Source organism: Chaetodon auriga, chromosome 10, assembly GCF_051107435.1.
Source record: "Chaetodon auriga isolate fChaAug3 chromosome 10, fChaAug3.hap1, whole genome shotgun sequence".
NCBI lineage: Eukaryota > Metazoa > Chordata > Actinopteri > Chaetodontiformes > Chaetodontidae > Chaetodon > Chaetodon auriga.
In genome coordinates this window covers 3,002,501-3,023,178 of record NC_135083.1, presented here as the reverse complement: position 1 = coordinate 3,023,178, position 20,678 = coordinate 3,002,501, and the positions used below count along the sequence as shown (strand labels likewise).

The 20,678-nt window shown below is 45.1% G+C and overlaps 2 protein-coding genes across 3 annotated transcripts in view; one reads left to right on the top strand and one right to left on the bottom strand.

Moving 5' to 3' along the window:
- Nucleotides 1-196: 196 nt before the first annotated feature.
- On the top strand, nt 197-5,950 carry tmbim6 (transmembrane BAX inhibitor motif containing 6). The gene is made up of 10 exons (XM_076741559.1): nt 197-530; nt 1,587-1,695; nt 1,774-1,882; nt 3,722-3,842; nt 3,963-4,011; nt 4,169-4,266; nt 4,384-4,463; nt 4,554-4,654; nt 4,862-4,937; nt 5,025-5,950. The coding sequence occupies exons 2-10, from the start codon at nt 1,640-1,642 to the stop codon at nt 5,046-5,048; spliced, it is 714 nt and encodes a 237-aa protein (XP_076597674.1). The 5' UTR covers nt 197-530; nt 1,587-1,639; the 3' UTR covers nt 5,049-5,950.
- Nucleotides 5,951-7,545: 1,595 nt separating this feature from the next.
- nckap5l (NCK-associated protein 5-like) overlaps nt 7,546-20,678 on the bottom strand; it is a 34,043-nt gene continuing 20,910 nt past the window's right edge. For both annotated transcript variants that reach the window (XM_076740321.1, XM_076740320.1), the window contains exons 3-13: nt 17,893-18,024; nt 16,233-16,301; nt 16,096-16,134; nt 15,875-15,994; nt 15,120-15,212; nt 11,925-14,845; nt 11,589-11,718; nt 11,319-11,391; nt 10,688-10,966; nt 10,115-10,266; nt 7,546-8,800 (exon numbers count right to left, since the gene is read on the bottom strand). In XM_076740321.1, the coding sequence (XP_076596436.1) occupies nt 8,540-8,800; nt 10,115-10,266; nt 10,688-10,966; nt 11,319-11,391; nt 11,589-11,718; nt 11,925-14,845; nt 15,120-15,212; nt 15,875-15,994; nt 16,096-16,134; nt 16,233-16,301; nt 17,893-18,024 (4,269 nt within the window). In that variant the 3' untranslated portion in view covers nt 7,546-8,539. The remainder of the gene's footprint in view (nt 8,801-10,114; nt 10,267-10,687; nt 10,967-11,318; nt 11,392-11,588; nt 11,719-11,924; nt 14,846-15,119; nt 15,213-15,874; nt 15,995-16,095; nt 16,135-16,232; nt 16,302-17,892; nt 18,025-20,678) is intronic.

Below are 20,678 nucleotides of genomic sequence, written 5' to 3'. Positions count from 1 at the left end.
AGAGGTTCGGGTTCATTTCCATCAGCCTTGCTTTTCATTTCAGTTTAGTCACAAATATGTTAAAGTATAATCAGTCGTTTCTTTGTTTCGTTAATAAATGTGTCCTCGTTGCCAAGTTTCAAACGTCGAGTCCGCTGAGAATCAAGAAATTAAAGGTTTATCTCGCAACTGTTCGTAATGGTGCAGCGAGATTAATGAGTCGGCCATTTTGTGTGTACCGGGGACATTACTCGGTGACACCAGGAAGTGCTTTTTAATATAAAGGTTCCCTGATAATGGCTCTCTGTCACGAATAAAAATTGATTTAACATACAGTAATTATGAAATAGTCGACTTGTTTACATGTGCTCCATAGCGACGTGGATAATGGCTGCATTTTCGATTTTACATGCGGAAATCGGGGCTACAAATTTCTGGGCGTTTCCATGGTGACATCATGCGAGCTGACTGACACGTACTGTTGTTAATAGTAAAGCAGGAAGAAGAAAGGCAGTCAAACAGAGCGAAGAGAAGGCTAGGAGAGCTAAGAGGTAGGTACTTCGTGTTAGCATGTCGTGCCTTCGGTTTCTCGTATTTAACGGCAGCTGTGACATTGGCTGCGTTTTCTGCTCAGGAATGAAGGAGACGTCGAATTGTGCTGACAGGCGAGCAAACGTTAGCTAGCGGGGCTGCTCGGTTTCTAACGCTTAACGTTACTGGTTAGCAACGTTAGCTATTAATATGATAGTCGCATGCGTCAAACACAGTTTTTGGCTATGTGACCGTTGCCCGACTGCCCTGCCCTCTTCCAATCAGCACATTCACTAAAGAAGGAAACGAAGTGGTTTTTATTTGGGTTACAGGTAGCTAACTGCAACGTTAACGCGAATTGATAGCATGCTATCCGATAGCTTGCTATCTTGCTTAGCATAATTTTGTGCTAGTTACGGTACTCAACGGTTGACATTTAGCATTAACCTGTTGTGTAATTTAATCAGGCAAACCCTTATCTAACTGAACTACGCACTTTTGAGCTACGGGACGTGTGTGTATGATCATAAGTGTTGAAGCAGTAACGTTATTCACATTATTGAGCTTCTTAAGTAAAAATAGCGATGTCATACTGTCGAAATAATCCCAAATTGAAATTCCTCTATTCAGAATTTTACTTAATCTGAGTAAAAGGAGGCTACGCAAATAACATAAACAAAATGAAATCTAAAATGATCGTATTCGTTATGTAGACTGGTCCCTGCCAGTGTTCACTTATTAGATTTTTGGACCATTGATATAGATGCTGTACTGTTGGGTAGTCCAGTCTGTAATTAGCTGAACATGTGTTTTTGTATCTGTAAAGTTGGTAAAAAGTGCAGTAGTTCCACCTGGAACGTAGAGTAGAAGTGTAAAGTTGCATATAATATAAGTAATCAACTACCTCAAAATTGTATTCAAGTAGAGTACTTGAGTAAATGTGCCCAGCTGCTTTCCACTACTGAACATTGATTGCACCTGTGCTACCAGTGAATGCAGATTATGACAGTTTAAAATAGTTTTGTTTCTGAGCATTTAAGTGGAGTTGAAGTGTAATCATGTGTGTTTCTGTTCAGAGGCGACGTTGTCCATTCAGGAGTCTCTTCAGATCGCTATCCCCGGTTCCATCATGAACGTGTTTGACCGTAACATCAACCTTGACGCCATCTTCAAGTTCTCCCAAATGTATGTAAGCAGTCACAGATGTCATCCACTGACACTCTGCTGTTTCCACTGTCCTGCTCATCCTAATCTTTTTTGCAGATCTCATTCCACCCAGGTGCACTTGAAGAATGTGTACTCCAGCCTGGCAGTCTGTATGTTTATGGCGGCAGCTGGCTCCTACGTCCATGTCGTCACACGCCTCTTTCAGGTAATACTGACATACAACATAGTCTACCTGTCCAGGTTGATCCTTACGTCAATGCAAACGGTGTCCTGAAGCAAAGGACAGACAAGAGTACTTTATTCTACATAACACCTAACCTAATTTGCACATCAAGTTAGTTATTAGTTACTTAGTTGAATCAATTTGCGCAGTTAGATTAGTTTTCACAAGAGTTGAATTATACAAAATTGGAAAACTTGTAGATGGTTTAATTTTGAAGTGCAGCTCTATCCACGAACAGTGTTTGTCCTGCAAAGGTCGCACGCTGCCTGAGGGTTGCACAGTTCTAATACTCAAGATGGAAACTTTCCATGGGAATTAACATGAATTTGAGAGAGTTAACTGGAATAAAGTGGAAATACAAGGGTTATTTGCTGAGGCTCTATGCCGATAGAAACAAACCTTTTACCTTATCATAACTGTAAACCCTTTCAATAGAAAGGGAAAAAAATCAGCAGTTTAGTTGAGCTGAACTTAAATTACATGAGTTTACTCATTTAACATTATATTGAACTTTAATTGAACATTAATCTGTCAAATACATAAAAAGTGCTATGTGGTGAGTTAGCTAGCTGGGAAGTTAACTAATGGGGACAGGTACTTTGAAAATTCAAGCCGACAGTGTGAGCTGTGTGTAAACGTGGGGTGAAATGAACAAACGATGTTCTACAAGAAAGAAGGAATGGAAATAGATTAATGAAAACTCCTCACGTAGCATGTTCTGACAAGCTACAACCCGTGTGATAGTGGCTAGCCAGCAGAAACGAGCAGAAGGTGTTAACAAGTTGTAAACTGTGTGCTTTGCTTTGGGATACTAAATACATTCACTCCGTTAATCTAATGAGATCTCACCTGAAAGCCTGTGGTCACTTGGCTCAGACAGTGAAGCAGTGCTGGCAGTGTGTGAGCTGTATATGTGACAGGAGGATGTTGAGGTGTTGTTGAATGCAGTTTGTGGTTACAGTTCAATTAAATGGGCACTGAACTGTTAACAAAACATGCCATAAGACCTGATATTGCTTTTTATGTGCATTTAAACCCCAAATAAGTTCACTGTTAAAAGGTATGATTTTTAACTGGAAATCCTGCAACATTCTGCATTCCCAAATTCTAGAGCTTAACTTCCCTTGAAAGTTTTCCAGAAATTTTGTGAAGTTGAAAGTGTTTGGTCATTTGCAGTGAGCACTGTCACCGTCAGCCACTGAGCGGCTTTGTTGCATATTCACCACCGTCCGTGTTTCTGGCGGTAACAGCGTACGTGCAGCGGAGCTAAACACGCTGCATGCGTCCGATATCCTGCAGCCTAACACTCGTTACTATCAGCTTTCCCATTCTTGAGATGGATTTTAGAGTTGTAGAAGACACTGAATGCGTTGTGGTTAAAACGCTGATGATGAAATTCTCCTTTTCGTGGTCTCAACATGGAAGCATATAAAAAAAAATCATTATATTTGGAAAAAGTTTTGTCAGAAGTAACTTCATCAGAAGCCTAAGACAAAGTGTTGACATGTGAATCTCCAAAAAGCACCCGGTGACTTGCAGACAGTCAAGACATTAGCACAAGTCAAAGTACAGGTCTGTAATCTGAGATAAAAAGACAAGCTTTCGAAGGACTTTTACTGTCTTAACATCTGTCAGGTTTCCTGCTGATTCAGCGATATTCAGCTTGCTGCTTTTTAAAAGAAAAATTGGGAAAATGACCTTTGAAAGGATTCAGTGCTGAGGCTTGGACAGGATTGGTTTCATCACTCAGCGCAGTGAGTGAGTGGCTCGTGTCAGTCCTGGTGCCTCTGCCCCGCCGTCACCTCTGCTCCTGCTTCTCAGGGCGGTGTGCTGTCTGTGCTCGGCTCCCTGGGGATGATGTTTTGGCTCGCCATGACGCCACACAACTCTGAGACAGAGAAGAAGAGACTGGCTATCCTCGCAGGATTTGCCTTCCTCACAGGTAAAGTGATGATGCTGCAGGAACGTCAGTAAAACTGTGCACGTGAAGAGAGGCGTCGCCGTTCATTTCAGGCCACATGAGAGTCTAAAAGCCGTGTTTGCCTTCCTCTCCCCTCTCCAGGTGTCGGCCTTGGCCCCACACTGGACTTTGTCATCGCCGTCAATCCGAGGTAAGTGAAAGGTTACTCAGTGCTGAACGTCTGTTAACAGTGATTGTAAAACAGCATGAGGAGGGCACCTCGTGATGATTGGTGGCCGTCTGTTCAGGACTCATTGAGAGTGCGTCTTTACTGAAAGCTGACGCTTTGTTCTGCTTCGTCTCCTCAGCATCATTGTGACGGCCTTCATGGGAACCTCAGTGATTTTCATCTGCTTCACTCTCAGCGCTCTGTATGCCAAACGCAGGAGCTACCTGTTCCTTGGAGGTGAAGGCAGTTTATTAATGTTGTCACACTGTATTCTTCTTCAGTTATTACTCAACACAAACACAATACCTTGAAGTACACCCACGTTTCCCTAAACTGAGCTCGTTTCCCTGTCAGGCACGCTGATGTCTGGCCTCTCCCTCCTGTTCCTGATGTCTGTGATGAACATGTTCTTTGGATCTGTGATGCTGTTTAAGGTACCGTCCGTCATTAAACACGTGATCAGCTGTGTATCACGACGCGCTGCGTACATCACTGTCATAATGTCTGTGCTTCTCTCCCGGCAGGCACACATGTACCTCGGGCTGCTCATCATGTGCGGCTTCGTCCTGTTCGACACTCAGCTCATCATCGAGAAAGCAGAGAACGGAGACAAGGACTACGTGTGGTGAGGACTCTGATTCTCTGAGCAAACTCCACACAAACACATCATCCCACAGTCAGGCGTCCAGCTACGCATCACTTCCAGAAAATAAGAAAAGATTCGGCCAAATACGTTTAGGTTTTTCAGAGGTTGTACTTCACAGCTGGATGCTCTTTATTTTAGAGAGGCTGAATAACCTGAAACAAACTTCATGCACTTTGTTTTGTGAAGGCACTGCGTGGACTTGTTCCTTGATTTCATCACCATCTTCAGGAAACTGATGGTCATCCTCGCCATGAACGATAAGGTACGCTGTCACGCTGTGTTGAAACAAGCTGCACTTGTTAACAGTGACACGTGTCTTCATAGTTGTGATGATTTGTCTCTTTTTCAGGACAAGAGGAAGGAAAAGAAGTAAAGACAGTTTGAGTGGCTGCACATTAAAAACAATCTGTCAGACAAGGTATAAATTGCAACGCACTTGGTGCTTTTCACTTTCTGTCTTCATTTATTGAATTAACTCCTATGTGGTCTTATATTATGAAATTTTGTTTTGATTCATTTTTTAAACTTACAACAAGGGTTGAATGTAAGTTTATGGTAAACTAATGCTAGTCCCCACATGGCTGTGAATGGAGAATAGACTAATGCTGCAGTGAACACGCTTGGCCTGTAGAGGGGAGTGTTGCCCCATGAAGACTCCCAGAAGATGAGCAGAAGATTTTCACATTACTGTTATTTAGTGCCATAAATTAATGACATGATAGGCTCCTTTTTAGTGGGTCACATGAGCTTCTGAGACTGATCATTGTTGTCTTTTAAGTTATGTAATTTCAGTCGTTGATTTGCTTATTTATAGTTTTCCTCAGTTCTCTTTAGTGCGGTGTCACAGGATAAGATGTCCCCTGGTTTTGACAACAGATCCCCCCTCTGAGAAGTTTCACCTGTAATCGTTTTGTTCCCACAGATTTTGTTTTGTCATTAACATTTTGAGTAAGAAAGGTGAAGCCTGGAAGTATTTACTCATGATGATCAACACAAATGATTTAGACTCGATTTTGGACTTTTGGCTGGAGGAGGAGGAGGAGGAAGAGTCAATCTGTCCATACTTTCAATGTGGATAACAAAGACGTGAATTATTCAGACCTCTCCCAGTGTAAATTTCTCTAAATATCTGTTGTCTAGGAATTAGTTTGCCAAATGATACGACGTTGACCTTCGATTTTTTGAAAGTGTATACTGTGAAGAATTTATTTTATCGATGTAAAATTGAAACTAATAATTTGATACATTTGCTCAAATAAATGTGTTGAACGTATTAAAACAAAGTGTCACTCTGGTTCTTTCTTTGTCTTCATCACAAATCAGAGAGTTGAATATCTTTAGTTTTTGGACTTGTGGTCATAAAAAAGAAGCAGCTTAATATCACCTGAACAGTTAATTGAAAACCTGTTGGGAGGAGTAATCAATAACGAAACTAATCAGTAGTTGCTGCCCTAAAACGCGACTTATGTAGAAGTACTTACAGTACAAGCAAACTGAAAGTACTAATACTGCTGTGAGTGTAATAATATTGGGTCATGATGCGTTCATGCGTTTAGCATCAAGTTGAAGCTAATTTACATAGTTTTATACATGGTTTAATCTCGTTAGAGCCATTTCTATCAAGCTCTAAAATGTCCCGTAGTTTTTAAATTATTTGAATCTAGTCTGGCGACACCCGGTGGCGGCTTTTTGTACTGTAGGAGGCGCACCTCACCTGACGTGACGAACTCAGGAGCCTCTAATGAGCACAGGTGTGCTGAAGACCCCCCGGGAGCAGAGTTTTCAGGCCTAATCTTAGTTGGTCTTCATGGCTTCGTTTATAAAGGCCTGTTTATTTTGGGGAATGTTTGGGTTTTTCTGGTTTTGTAAACAGTTCATAGGCCAGCGGCTCTCAGCACAGCGTTCAAAAGGCCCAAAGACCACCAGAGCACCACCAGAGCCACCGTGGGTCATCAAACCGTGAGTAACCATCGGTAACCAGCAGCTGATCATGTCTAATGTAACGTTGTGATGCCTGTGGGCGAATATTTACCATTTCTATTACGAGCCGCAACAATTTGTAAGAAGGGGTCGTATTTTATTAAATTGTAATATAGATAAATGTAAGATCTTAATCTGTGAAGTCACAGTCACTGTCAGGTAAATGTTGTGAAGTGTTTTCCTCCTAAATGTAGTGAACCAGAAGTACTGAAGGAAACTACACATCAGAGTGTGTTTCTCTTCTGTAAAGCATTTTGTCTTCAGATGACTCACTCTGAGTCGTTTGGTCTGAAGACACAACTTTGGAAAATGCTAAAAAACAAAAAAAACAAAAAAAACAATTGAAACGAAGAATTAGAAAAAAAAAAAAGTGAGTAGAAACGTCCGGTGTGGACGATTTTGTGGCATCTAATGGTGACGCTGCAATTTTAATCACCTGTACTTCTCCTACGGTGGCCGCGAAAAACGCTTTCTAGAGCCAGCGTTTGGTTTGTCACCGCTGGGTTTCCGTAGAAACATGATGTATTCAATGTAAACAGACGCACGTTCGCAGTAGATTAAATGGCTCATTGTAAGCTCACGAAAACGCAACGATTCTTATTTTCACGTTTTTAAACGTGAATGAAAACAAATTCAAACATTTTATCTTATTTGTGCCGACAGACCTCTGCGGCAGGTTAGCAGCTCGATGCTACAGTAGCCGCTAGCATAAATAACACATCCGAATCTCTGACGGCGCTTAGCGGTGGAATTGCATTGTGGGTAATGTAGTTTTCTCTTAAACTCCGCGAGTCTACCATTGTTCGAACAGCACAAAAACACAGCATTTTGGAAATTGTACTGTCTGTAATCGATGCTACTGTCCAAAATAAGCAGTTGACGCAAAGAGCTAAATCAAAACATTTTAATTAGAAAGTTGAAAAAACGGCAGTAGGTACATAGGACCTCTAGTGGCTAAAGAATGAACAGCAACAGAGATGTTGAAATACAAGATATGAACATAATCTACTAAGCGAAGAGACGGCAATTTTCACAGAAAGATTACAAAAACAAAAGATGATGTACATTTAAAATAAATAAATAATAGAAATACATATTCATTGAATAGTGTAGCCATTTCTCTTATCTATGTTATTATTGCTGGTATATATTACCTTTAAATGTATCATGATTTAAAACAGACATATTCTGACAACCTTCCTCGATCGCAAAACAATATCAACATGATCAATAGAATTGTTTATACATTTAAAATTGTGATGCATGATGAGTTTAGCGATAAAGAATCACAGACATGAACATTCATTTTTTTAGAAGCTCCATGTTTTGTTTTTTTCCAATACATTATGTGGTGAAATGATGCCGAGAACAGAACAGATGTATTGATACGGTACAGAACTGATCAGCGCTTCACTGCTTCCTCGATGCACAGGACGAAGATCCGTCAACCAGGATGAGAAAAACAAAAGACGGGTTGCCGAACAACTATCAGGAGTGACGACTTTTGTGCTAATCTTTAGCTTAGCCATGCGTTTTGTAGTCCTGTTTACATGAATTAAAGAGAAGTGTCCACAGTCAAGTCTGATTGTGAAAAAGTGAACAACCTATATTATTTGGGTGGCATTTGGCTTCATGTTTATTGGAAATCCTGAGGAGAAGTCTATCGATCCATCTTTCCAGTTGCAACAGAGAAACGGCTGATGAGGCGGTATCATCATCACAATACTCTCGCAGACATCAACGGGGCACAGTTTGTTTTCCTCAAAGGTGGCGGCGGGTCAGCAGCCTCACAGGACAGCCAGCAGCCAGACGCCTTCAGAGCGGCGCCGGGTCTTATTGTCTGTGGACTAGACGAGCATCCAGTCCTCTCTGTCCTTGGCCGGATCATCCTTGGCTGCCGCAGGACGACAGACTGTCGTACAGAGAATCGCTGAGCGACTCGGGGGTCTCCAGGACCTGAGGGCGGCTCGGGGAGAGGGCCTCCTCCGGGCGCTCCCTGAGCAGCTCCAGCCCCGCCTCCCGGCTCATCTCGGGGACGCTGGGCGTGCGAGTCTTCCCCCTGCGGCTCATCCCCGACTGGGCCGGGACGGGCAGGCTGCCCGGGTCGACCACCCGGCTGGAGGAGGGGCCGCCGGCCTTCATGCTCTGAAAGGACGCAGAGAGGTGGGAAACATTTTAGGTCACGTGTTTCATCTTATGTAACAAAAAAAAAAAAGTGGGTTACATGAAATCATCCAACTGTGAATCTTTAATATTCAGCTGATTAATAATTTCTAAAGGGAGAATGTGGTTCTGTGTTTTTTTACATTATGTAAGCTGAGTGCAGATTTAAAAATGTATTTCTGCTTTACTGCCTGCAAAGTATTTTCAGTGTCAGTGACCCACTTCACTCCTTCAGCGGCTCCTGCCCACTTTCTTCAACAGACAATGCACCAAAGTTAAAATCTAATTTAAACCTGCATTAAATTTTATTCTGTTGCACCAAAACTTTAAACTCCATTTTAAAACGTGATCCAGTTTTAACTTTAAACTTAAGACTTGAGGAGATTAAACTTTTAAATTCTGCCTTTCTGAGATGGACTGAGCCAAATCATCCCGTTCAAGCTGAGCTGAGGCTCCAGCTCCTGCTGACCTTAAGCCACCGGATGTTTCCAGAAGGTGGACGTGCTCTCTGTTAGAAGTGTCTTCTGTCCTGACTGTGCTGCTCTTCATCTTTTTTTTTTCTCCTCTATAATTTGGTCGTATTGCTCAATATATCAGCCAACAGCTTTAACTCAAAGGAGGTGATTTATCTCTGCTGAGCCGCTCACCATCTTTTTAGCCAACAAGCAAACACTAATGTTTTATTACGAAGCAGAAATGTTTCTCCTCTACTCACGAGCTCCAGACATCACAAATGATTGATCTTAATGTGTGAACAAACTTCTCATTGACTGACCTCTTTACTTGAGTTCACATAAATAAACTGACATTAGTTTTTAAATTGTGCAACTGAGCTCTGCTTAGTTTGAAACTGGATTTACTGGTTTTGCTAAATTAGAACTAATCTGAGATTAAAAGAGTCTTTGTTGGTGTGAACCAGTTTATAAAAACATCGTCCTAATATTTAGTTTCGGTCCACTCGTCTGTCTCTCTCCCTGAGGTTTCCTCCATTTCTCCTGGTTAAAGGCTCCTGTGGTGGAGTTTCTCTTATCTTGGGGTCCCGTCCTAAAGATGGAGGGTCATATGAAGCTGCACAGATCATAAAGCACCTGAAGGCTGATTTGTAATTTGTGACATTGAGCTATGTACTTTATAGAAATAACATTTACTTGAAAGAAAACTTTCTTCTCCAAGTTATTAAATTTTTTCAACGTTAAGTTCATGATGACCTCTTGACCTGCAGATTTGAGTGTGAAAGCCACAGAATGGCCCCCTTCTTTGCAGTAGATAAAGCTCGGACTGAAGTCGTAGTCCTACCCCTCTGAATGGCGATCCGAAGGATACCGCCTCCTCCTCTTCCTCCTCCACTGCCAGGTAAACCTCTGCAGGTCCTGCTGGAGTCTTCAGGTTGGGGAAGGTCCAAGTCTTGGAGCGAGGGGAGAACATGTTTGCTCCATGAGCCTCTTTGTCTGCAGATGAGTGATTAAACACACATTTTCATCACAAATTAATGACTGATCATAAATGAACCATAAAAAATGTATTTAGCTCTCAGGTCGTAACTGGAAGTATGAAGGATTCTGTTTACAGCCTCAAAGCACGACTGCAGACGTTTATCGTGGCCAGTAACAGTCTTCTTTCAGCTAGCAATAAAACGTATCCACACCTGAGGAGCCATCTTTGATTCCTGCGCCTACGAATCAGCGATATCAGAGGAACATTCCCCTTTCAGAGAACCAACACTTCTTGTCAGAGAATCGCTGCTCGTCTGTGTTTGAGCGCAGTACAAGACTGCCGACTACATCAAAGTACTGCGTAACAAGCGTACCGAGTCTGGAGGCCACATAAATCATTAAGCAGAATCATGAAGTGGAAGTGGGGCAGCTTCACCTTCACGGATGACGCCGGCGGAGCTTCTGCCCTCCACCATGGAGCCGTACTGAATGGTGGGAATCAGCTGTTTGTGCGGCGCGTAGCACTCCTCCTGTGACGTCAGCTCTCTGTCCAGGGTGCGGGCCCGTCGGCCGGCCCTCCCCGGGGAGCCGGAGGAGTGGTGCTCGGCCCCGGCCCTGGTCTTGGACAGACCCCGTCCTGCTGCACCGCTGCTGCAGTCGGGGAGGGGAAACGTACCGATGCCGCTGTCCAGGGTGTACGTGGAAGCACCAGAACCTGCAGAGGAGGAGCTTCAGTGAGCGACTGAAATTTGATGAATTTCCCATTATTCAATGGATCTTAAACTGCAGCCTCTGTATAAGTAGCCTAAAATAAGAAACCAGTACAAGTACCTTAAAACAGTACTTGCAGTACTTGTAAATGTACTTTCCACCACAGCAGATTTGCGAGTTGTATTTTTCTACATTTATTTCTCAATGTTTTTAAATATTTTATTATTCGTTTACTTCTTTATACATTCATTTATCTATTTCCAGACTAATGCCGCACAAGTCTGGTTTGATGTTCCACGAGGTGGAAAGCCTTAGAAGACGTGTGATGTGTCTTCGCTCTGGCAGACTCGTCTTACCTGCGAAGTGTTGCGAGTGAACTGAATCTGCGAGGTTTTCATCTGATGTGATCTTGCCGATTCTGTCTGATCCCTGCGTGACGAGAACAAAGCAGCAGATGGAGGAGTGAAACCGACGAATCAGAAGCCAAGTTTAGGCTTGAAAGCTGACACCATGTCGGAGCAGATTTGACTGAAAGCTGACAGCTTCACGTGTTCAGGGAAAGCGAGTCTTTCCTCGCTGTCGTAAATGTAACGTGTCAGTCTGCGTCTGACTACAGAGACACCAACCTTCTCCATGTCCTCCCGACTGGTGGTGTGACTGATGATGTCGCTCTGCTGGCTGAACACCGGCTTGGAGGTCTTGCAGTCGAACGAGAGCCGGCGCTGGGGCACGCTGATCATGTCCTTCCCGTCCACTCTACATTCATCAAACACAAGGGAAGGAAAAGGTTGACACTTTTAAAGCTATATGAAGAATATTTCAACGTAACTGCACATTTTATTGATCTATTTTAGGGTCACAGCTAATGATTTTCATGATAAGTCAATTATTTTCTCCTTTTCCCAAAATGTTCCCTCACAGCTAGCAGCCTCAGAATCCACCTGTCCTTGTTGAGTCCTCACCTGTTCAGAAGCTGCTGCATGAAGTTGTCAGAGCGAGCTCCTCGGTACATGACGGCCAGCTGTCCCTGAGCCTGGTCCATCACCACCTCACAGGAGTGACCCCTGCCTGACCTCTCCACGTACGCCCTCTCCTCCTCCAGGGCCCTCCGCAGCCCCTCGGCCTTCTCCATCAGAGTGGAGATGTTCAGGCCTTCCACTCCTTCTTTGCACCTGGTGGCCATTTTCACAGAGTCCCTGCCCACTGAGGGGATGTTGATCTTCCACTCCTTCTTCTCGTCCTTCACCTTGGTGGCGTCGGCCTTGCGGCTCAGAGCGGGCAGCTTGCTCTTCTTCAGGCCGAACCAGCTCGCAATGCCATTGGAGGCTTTCTGCTTGACCTCGCCGGCCTGCCCTCCTCTGTCCTGCTCCTGCAGCTTCAGCACGTTCTCCTCGATGCCCTTCATCACCTTCTGCTCGATGGCGGATTGCGGGCTGGGGACCGGCTGCAGCGGCTTCTCCCCCTCAGACGTTGGAGGTCTCGGAGGAGGAGGCGGCAGGCTGTCTCCGTACATCGGATTCTTTTTCCCCTTCCCGCTGATCTTGGTCCTCTCCTCTGATTTGGACGAGTAACGAGGGGCCTCTGTGGGCTTCCCCCCTCTATGGACGGACGGGCCCTGGCAGGGCTTGGACGGCGACTTTGGGGGGATTTTATTAGGGCTGCTGCTACTGTGAGGACCAACACCTGGTTTAAGGTTGTAGGCCAGATTCAGGGAGCCAGGACACTTAATGTTGTTGCGTAGTACCTGTGGAGCATCTGCGTTGGGGGACGGCAGACCTATTTTGCTCTTGGAGCCTTCTGTCTTGGTGACACACAGTTCTTGTTTAACCACAGCTGGACCAGAAGGCTGAGATTTTACGGCCTGTTCATACAGCTGAGACGAGCCCGGGTACTTCAAACCAGTACCACTACCTTTGGGTTTACCATCCAAAGAGTCTGTGTATTTTGAATGTCTCTGCTCCTCTTTATGGAGCTCCATGGCCCGCTCCGCTGTCTTACTCCTTTCGTCCCCATAGGCGCCCTCATTCACCGTGTCGACCGGCCTGAGACCGACTTGTAAGTCCTCAGAGCTCCTCAGCTTGCCCAGTGCAGCTAGCCTGTCTTTGAAAGCGTGATGACTGGAATCAGCCTGGGCCCTCACGGCCCCAGCCGCCGGCCTCTTGGGGATGGAGGAGGAGTCGCTCCTCCTGGCTGGAGGGGGAGGCGGCGCCGGCTGTGTGACCTCAGAGCTCTGCACAGTTATCTCCCTTACGTCTGTGTCCTGTTTCTCTCTGGTCTGTGAGTAGCTGACTCTACCCTGAGCTTTGCTGAGGGCAGAGTTGGGCAGGCTGTGATGGTTGACCCACACTGGGCTGTCTGAATCCTCTTCATCATCTGACGTGGACTCCGACGTGGACGAGGACGACTGCTTTCGTTGAGGAGGGGGGTTGAGGACACTTTCTGGTAGCGACTTAACGAGCTTCCTTTCACCGCCATTCGCCTTCGTTTGGGATGGAAGTGTGGTTCTTTTCTCGAGGCCCTGGGTTGGTTCCTCCTCTCTGGAGGTGGTAGATATATTACAGACATTTTCATAATGGGGGACGCGCTGAGATACTTTGGGTGAGGAGGAGGGAGCGCCCATCTTTGAGCCAGCGCTGGCTTTAGGTGCAGAGAGGCTGCTGTAGCTTATTTCCTTCACGGGCGTGGAGCAGACGTCTTCAGGCTGTGGAGGGGAGGTCGGGGCTGAGTGTGTGGCGGGGTAGGACTCAGACCTGGACGGGGGCGGAGGGGGCTGCCTGCACCTCTCCGTGGTGGTGGCTCTGCGCGTGGGAACGGGAGAGTGGTACACCTCGTAGTTGTTGGTGCGACAGGGGATCCTGGAGCTGCGGGTGAGTTGGGGGCTCAGACGGACAGCAGAGGTTGAAGCCTGAGACTTCTCGCCTATTGAGGGAATCTTCAAGAACTTGAGCAGTTTGGACGGGGAGTTGATGGCGGCGGCTTTGACGTCGCTGAGGCAGGAGGCGCTCGGGCTGACGGAGGCGCTGGCTCTCACAGTAGACGCCTCCTGGTCTGTGCTGTCTTTCTCGGGGATGGCTGAGGGGTCATTCGACATGGCGCTGTTGATGGAAGAGAGCGCTAAGCCATTGTGAATGCCGTCACTCGTCTCCATGTCACAGTGGGAGATCTGTGCGCTCTCCTTCACAGAGCTGGGCAGGTGGGAGGCGGGACAGAAACCGGTGAGCTCTTCAGCAGCAGTTGCGTTTAGACAACTCTCAGAGCTATCCTGCTCCTGCTCCACTCCCGTCACCTCAAGGCTCGGCTCAGCGGCGCCTGTCACTGAGGAGTGGGCGGCGGCGCCTGCCGGTTGCTGGTGGGCTTCATTCTTGGTGCATTGTTTAGACAGGGGAACGGACTCCGCTGTTCTGCTCTTACTGTGACATTCACTTATAGCAGCTGCAGGAACTACATGGCTCTGGGTGGCGGAGTTGGCTTTTGAAGGACTACAGACGTGGTTGCATGGCTTCGGAGGACTGTCTGGGCTCCTCTTGCAGTGTAAACAGCAGGTGTTCCCACCCTCACACTTCACCGCCCCGTCGCCGTTGACATGTTGGTGTGTGTCGGTGTCGGAGCAGGAGCAGTGGCAGTGCGTGTGGTGGGATTTGCACTGTAGTGGGAGGGGGTCCGCGGTGGCTAACACAGCCTCTGTGGACATGAGCACCTGGCTGTAGTCGCAGAAAGACAAGCTCGCAGTGGACGGGTGGAACTTCAGAGGGTCCGTCTCCTCCATCTTGCGAAGGACCTCCAGGATGTGTGCTTTCTTCTTGAAGAAGGGGGACAGGGCCTCCATGGAGGCGGCGGGTCCACGAGGGCCCGGGGAGGCATGTTGTGTGCGGTAGCCATTTCCCTTTAGAGAGAAGGAGATCTCTATCAGCATACAATTCACTGCTTCAATGAGAGCCAAACAGTTTAGCTCATTAAGACCTTTCGAGCGTGTGCGTACAGGAAACGAGTGCAGAGCAGATTAGCAGCAGAGGTCTTTTTACAGCACAATGCCTGAAAAATGTCAGAGCACGTTACAGCGTCACACACAGGCGGGGGCTGTGGTCTCACTCCGAGGCCATGATACAATCCCACTGTTTCACTCTTAATGTTTGCTGTGTGGGCTTTGTAATAATCACCTTGGCTTGTGCTTCAGTCTGTGCAGGCTCCACCTGTTTGGCAGAGTCATTGTGCAGCTGTGCATTGTAGTCTGGGAGTGGTCCCGCCTGGACCTGTAACAGGAGATTCATGAGGCAATTATGAAGACACTATATACACTACAGGCTATTGTATACACAGACAACTAGGAGCTACATTGTCCTGGCATCTGCTGGAACAATATAGAGCAGAGGTGAACAGACTGAAGTGCATTAACGGCTCACTAGCGCTGGAAAGAATGAGGCTGAAGTGAAAAAGAACTGAGCAGCTCCATTTGTGCACGCTGTACATTTACTCAAGTACTGTACTTAGGTAAACCTGCTACCTGTATTACCCACAGTGCAACTGGATCACAGACAGTTTGGTTGGTGTGTTGTGCTATTAGTAGCTAACGTAGCCGGGAGCCTTTAGCCTCAAGCAGGGATGAGGAGTGGGCTGCAGAAGTCTGAGAAAAGCACTTGTTTATAACTCCACACCATCAGATTGTCATCATTTTAAGACTTGTAGCTTTCAATGGACGCTGACTCAAATGACATCACTTGAGGAAATGCAGCTGCGTCTGGAGCCACAAAAGGCATTCAAACCGTTCACACATGCAGTGCTAATCCTCAACAACTGTAAACACACTTTGAGCACTCTCCTCTCAGTGACATTTTGAGTTTTTACAGTGTAGTGCTCCTTCTGTCGGGTGCAGGATGGGATTATTTCTGAATCATTCCAGCAGAAGTCCTCTTACCTGATAGTGAGCAGTGGGGTGGTTGGGCAGTTTCTGCTGAAAAAGCTCACAAAGCGCTCTGTTCTGTCTCTCCAGGTCAAACACCAACATCTTCAGCTTGATGCACTCCTCTCTCAGATCCTGTTCAACGACACACACGGCAGTGAGAGAAGTGACGCACTTCAGGCCACAGTTCAGGAAAATAATGCGAACACAGACGCAGAAATGAAGCTTTACGTTACCTTTTGATTCAGCAGAGCTTGGACAACGTGATTAGCCACCTAACAACACAAGAGAACGTTACATTTTACACACTGCGACATTAGCGGAGCAGAATCTGTAATTAGTTTCTAAATTAAATCCTGCAGCATGAACTCACCTCATCCAAGCATCTCTCATAAGCTTCTCTCTGACTCTCATTGGCCAACATCAGAGCAGAGTTTTCTGCCTGTGAGGAAACAATAAAACACGCTGCTGATAAATGCACACAATCGTTATTTCGTTGTGTTATATGGACTGACGAGACATCAGAAACACAGCTGCATTATTGAAACATTTGTCAGCCTCTTCTTACATGTGTCTTCACAGTGCAAGCAAATAAAATCAGCCTCTGAAAGTGGTTATTTTCCCAAAACAACCCAAATGATTCCATCACGATCCAACAAGAAGAACTCATCATTTTACTAAAATTCAGCCCTTCCAAGAGTAGTGGGACATTTGCTTATTCGCTTTCTTGACAACAGGCAACCAGCAGAGACTCCAGGAAGTTACTGGACAGGAAAGAGTCCGGCACATAACCCCCTGTGCGATGGGACGTGGTCATTAACAAGCTTTAGAGGTGCTGGTGGATGGATCTTGTTACATGTTGGCGTCCATACACAACGTAACACTGACACAGATATTTGTTTTCAGCAAACATAAAATGTAGGCTGTTCAAATTTAACGAGCAAGCAAGTGAGAAGACTGAAAGAGACAGGCCTCTCATTACTGATAACATGTCCATTCTGTGCCATGAACGCTCCAAAAGATGCCTTATTCAAGAGAAATGTGTGAAACATGAAAGCAGTACAGGAGGAGATGATTGATAAGAAAGAACTGTGTGACAGCGTGTGTCGTCGTCTGCTGTTAGCATGGCTGATAATTTGTCTGGTTTCAGTCTTCGTGCTGGTACTGCAAGAAACGCTACGTGTTGATTTACACAAAAAAGGAATAAATGAATGTATTATTATTATAAATTATTAAGAATTTGTCGTAGACAGCGTTTCACAAAGTTCAGAAAGTTTCCTTTAACTCAAGAACTCACAAAAACTACAACTTCGACGAGGACAAGGAGAACGCATTAAAAACACCAGGTGTAAACACAAAGGCCAGATCGGGCTGTTTATCATCTGGATAACCATCCGGATCCCATTTTAACGCCAGGTGTAAACGGGGTGTAATTCTTGGCAAGAGAGCAAAAAAGCATATTTCTCAAAACGCTGAACATTTCCTTTAAAACATCTTCTAATGAGCAATTGTTTTTCATGAGACAATATGTTCTTGATTCAGGTTTGGAGCAAACATCACGCTGACGCTGAGCATCTTAAATATTACACTGTAGCCTGTTTTGAAGAATAAAACGGGGATGAATCACACTAAATAAAGATTAAACTACGTGCTGAACTGCAGCACTGGTCCATAGTTTCTGGGATGAAACTGGAGTGACTAACATTTCCTCTTATGTGCAGGAAGTTAAGATCTTAGTTGTATCAACACATTATAATTTGTTTCTCTTTATAATTGTTATTCCTTTGGTTTATTTTCTTCACATTTTAGATGTTTTCTTGTCGCCTGAGTGGGAGGGACAGATGGCTCCGGTGGGTATAAACTGGACAATTCAACAGAGAACTCTACATATATAAATGATTGGTCTATTGAAAAGGTTTTGGCTGACCATCATCAACATTATGTGTCTCTCAAAATCAATGAACTCTTCTCAGATTCACTCATCAGGAGCTGAATTCACGTTTAATCAGGCTGTGCTTTGCTCGTCCTCTCACCTCCAGCTCTCTCAGTCGGTCCATGAGCTCACTGCTGTTGTCCTCCAGGTACGACTCCACGTCTCCCTCCTCGTCCGAACCGAAGTCCTCGTCACACATTCTCTGTTCTGTCTCATCGGACATTGTTCTCATCTGAAAGAGCGAAGGCGACACCGTCACAACCTCTACAGCGAATAAAATGATCGATTCTGGCACAAAACAATAAACATCAGCCTCTGCGGAAGGTGAACAACATTATGAGAACGTTTCGGTTTCTTCCTGAAAAGTTCAGACTTTGCACGGAAAATGTTACTGAAGTAAAAGGATGTGAGTATAATCACAATGTATTAGAAGTACTACATCACAATATACTTCTAATTATGGATTAATAGACTCATTGTGCTTTCCATAATAATGATACTCCACCAAATCATCTTTTTAGCCCAGAGCAGTGTCTTCCTCTCAGGCTGAGGGGCTCAACAACTTCCACCAATCACACAGGCAGCCTGTCAGGCGACTCCCAGGGCAACAGAAGCCCACTGAGGACTTGGCTGCTGCTTGTAAAGCTCATTGCTTTGAGCGCTCATTAGTGACTGAAGGCAGCTCAGATGAATGCATCAACAGTCTGATCAAATCAGGGCTTCTCTCGTCTCCATGTTGCTCAGCTGGACAGTGAGAGGACACTTTGCAGAGAGATTAAAGAAAGGAGAGTAAATAAAACAGAGAGCTGTGAAAGTGCTGTGGCAAAAACAGGATTCATCTGCCGGCCAAAAATATAAAACAGAAAAGCAACCAGTCCTCACATCTCAGGAGAAGGAACCAGCCAACGTTTAGCATACTGACATCATCAATGACTTCACTCGTAACTGACATGGTTGTTGATTAATTTTCGGTCGAGTGGCTCATCGTTTCGGTTCCAGCTCGCTGTATCTGAGAGGTCCTGCTGCAGTAAACCCCGCCCGTCTGAACACTGGGGACACCAGCCAGCTGAGGTCTGCTTCACATCAGACACTGCTCTCATCTCCGCACTGACGTTAACATTATTACCATCACATCGCTCTGTTTAAACTCCATTTCAGTGACGTCCGAAACGTTTTGTTTCAACACTGCTTCAGAGTTTCTCTCTCAACACAAACATCTACCGGGCTAAGACGTCTACACACTCTGCACCACAGAACCTCCTGTATGTTGAGGATTACTGAACAAACACATTAATCCATCCCTCCTGCATTGTTTCACACACGGACTGTGTAGGAAGATAAGCCTTTGTGTCCATTTTCAGGTCTGCAGCTCAAACCGCAGCACCACGCTGAGCGCACACGCTGCAGGACATATGGCCGACGACCAGTCTAGTAGGCATGGCTCCAGGTGTGTGTGTGCATGTGTGTGTGTGCTGACTGTCACAGCACTGAAGGGCTGAGAGGGGAAGCAAGTGTGTCAACGTGGACCCAGATCCAACTGTCACATCTTAAGGAGTCATTAGAGAGGATGAGGCAAGTCTGACTCTGTGGCTGCAGGCCAATCAGGAACTGGCACAGTTTACAGTCTTCCTGACTTGTACAGGTGACACACACAAACCGCCGTGCAAGTGTGTAAATACATTCAGAAACATTCAAATATTCAGCTTCAATACTTTTTCATGGACCAACCAAAATGAGTCTTTAGCCATGGAAAAGCGGGAAGTAGCTAAAGTTGGCATCAAATGCTTTTTACTTACTCTCTTAGCAGACATTTACAATTGATATCCTAATATTTTCTGTCATTAAACCCAATAAAAAGACCAAGACTAACAATGAACTGATGCTAACAAGTAAGTATGTATGTATCCACAGCTTGATGTGACATAGAGCTCCATTGTTGTCAAAACCAAAACATAGAAATCAATAAAAGAGTAACACTGTTAGCATCCACACCAGTGCCATGAACACACACACTGCAGTTTATTCTCAGTTTCACAAACATGTCCTGCAGCTGTAAAGACCAACTCGAGCAGCTAAAAACAGAGCCCAGTGAATGCACCTCGAACCGTTGGTTTAGTAATGCTTGTTAAAAGCTACAATGTCCAGCAGGAAATTATTAAGCCTTTTTAAAGATTAAAGCATATATCAGACCTGGTTTTGATCATTTTTGTGATCATTTTTCCACAAACAGCTGTCTATTAACACCTCCAGTAGCAACATTGTCATTCATTTTAAGTCGTCAGCTCAAACATATTCTTGCAGGTCCCAAAATATTTCAAGTTGTTTTACTGCAGCGTTTTTTAATTATTACATACTGAAGTCACACCTTGTACTATTATACATTATGCAAACTTTGGCCAATCAGATGAAACCCCAGCTGTCAGATACCCTCAGATTAATTGGTAAGTTGGTTCGCTCGCGTTGCGTTCATGTGCAATTTGTTCAACAAAAGCATGCTGAAAATCATGTATTCAGCCAGCACAGGCTATTCAATGTTCGGGGTCTTTGTTAGGAGCTGTGGCTACACAGTTATGCACACTTCAGTATTTATTTATGTCCAGTCATCATTGAAATACTGAACAATATTCGTGCACACAGCAGATTTCCTCATGCTGTGTAGCTGAAGGGGACCAGAGTCAGGTGATGACTCTCTTTGACTTCATCACTATAAGGAAACCCTTTCACATCCAAGGAGTCATGTGATCCAGTGTTAGTACATAAATACAGTTTATGGCTGCTTTGAAGATTTATGTCTTCAGCAGAGACATGGTCCACACACACAGTAGTTTGAGAAGTGTTTGGAAACAGAGCAACACATTGTTGGTTTTTGACTTGTTCACAGTAATA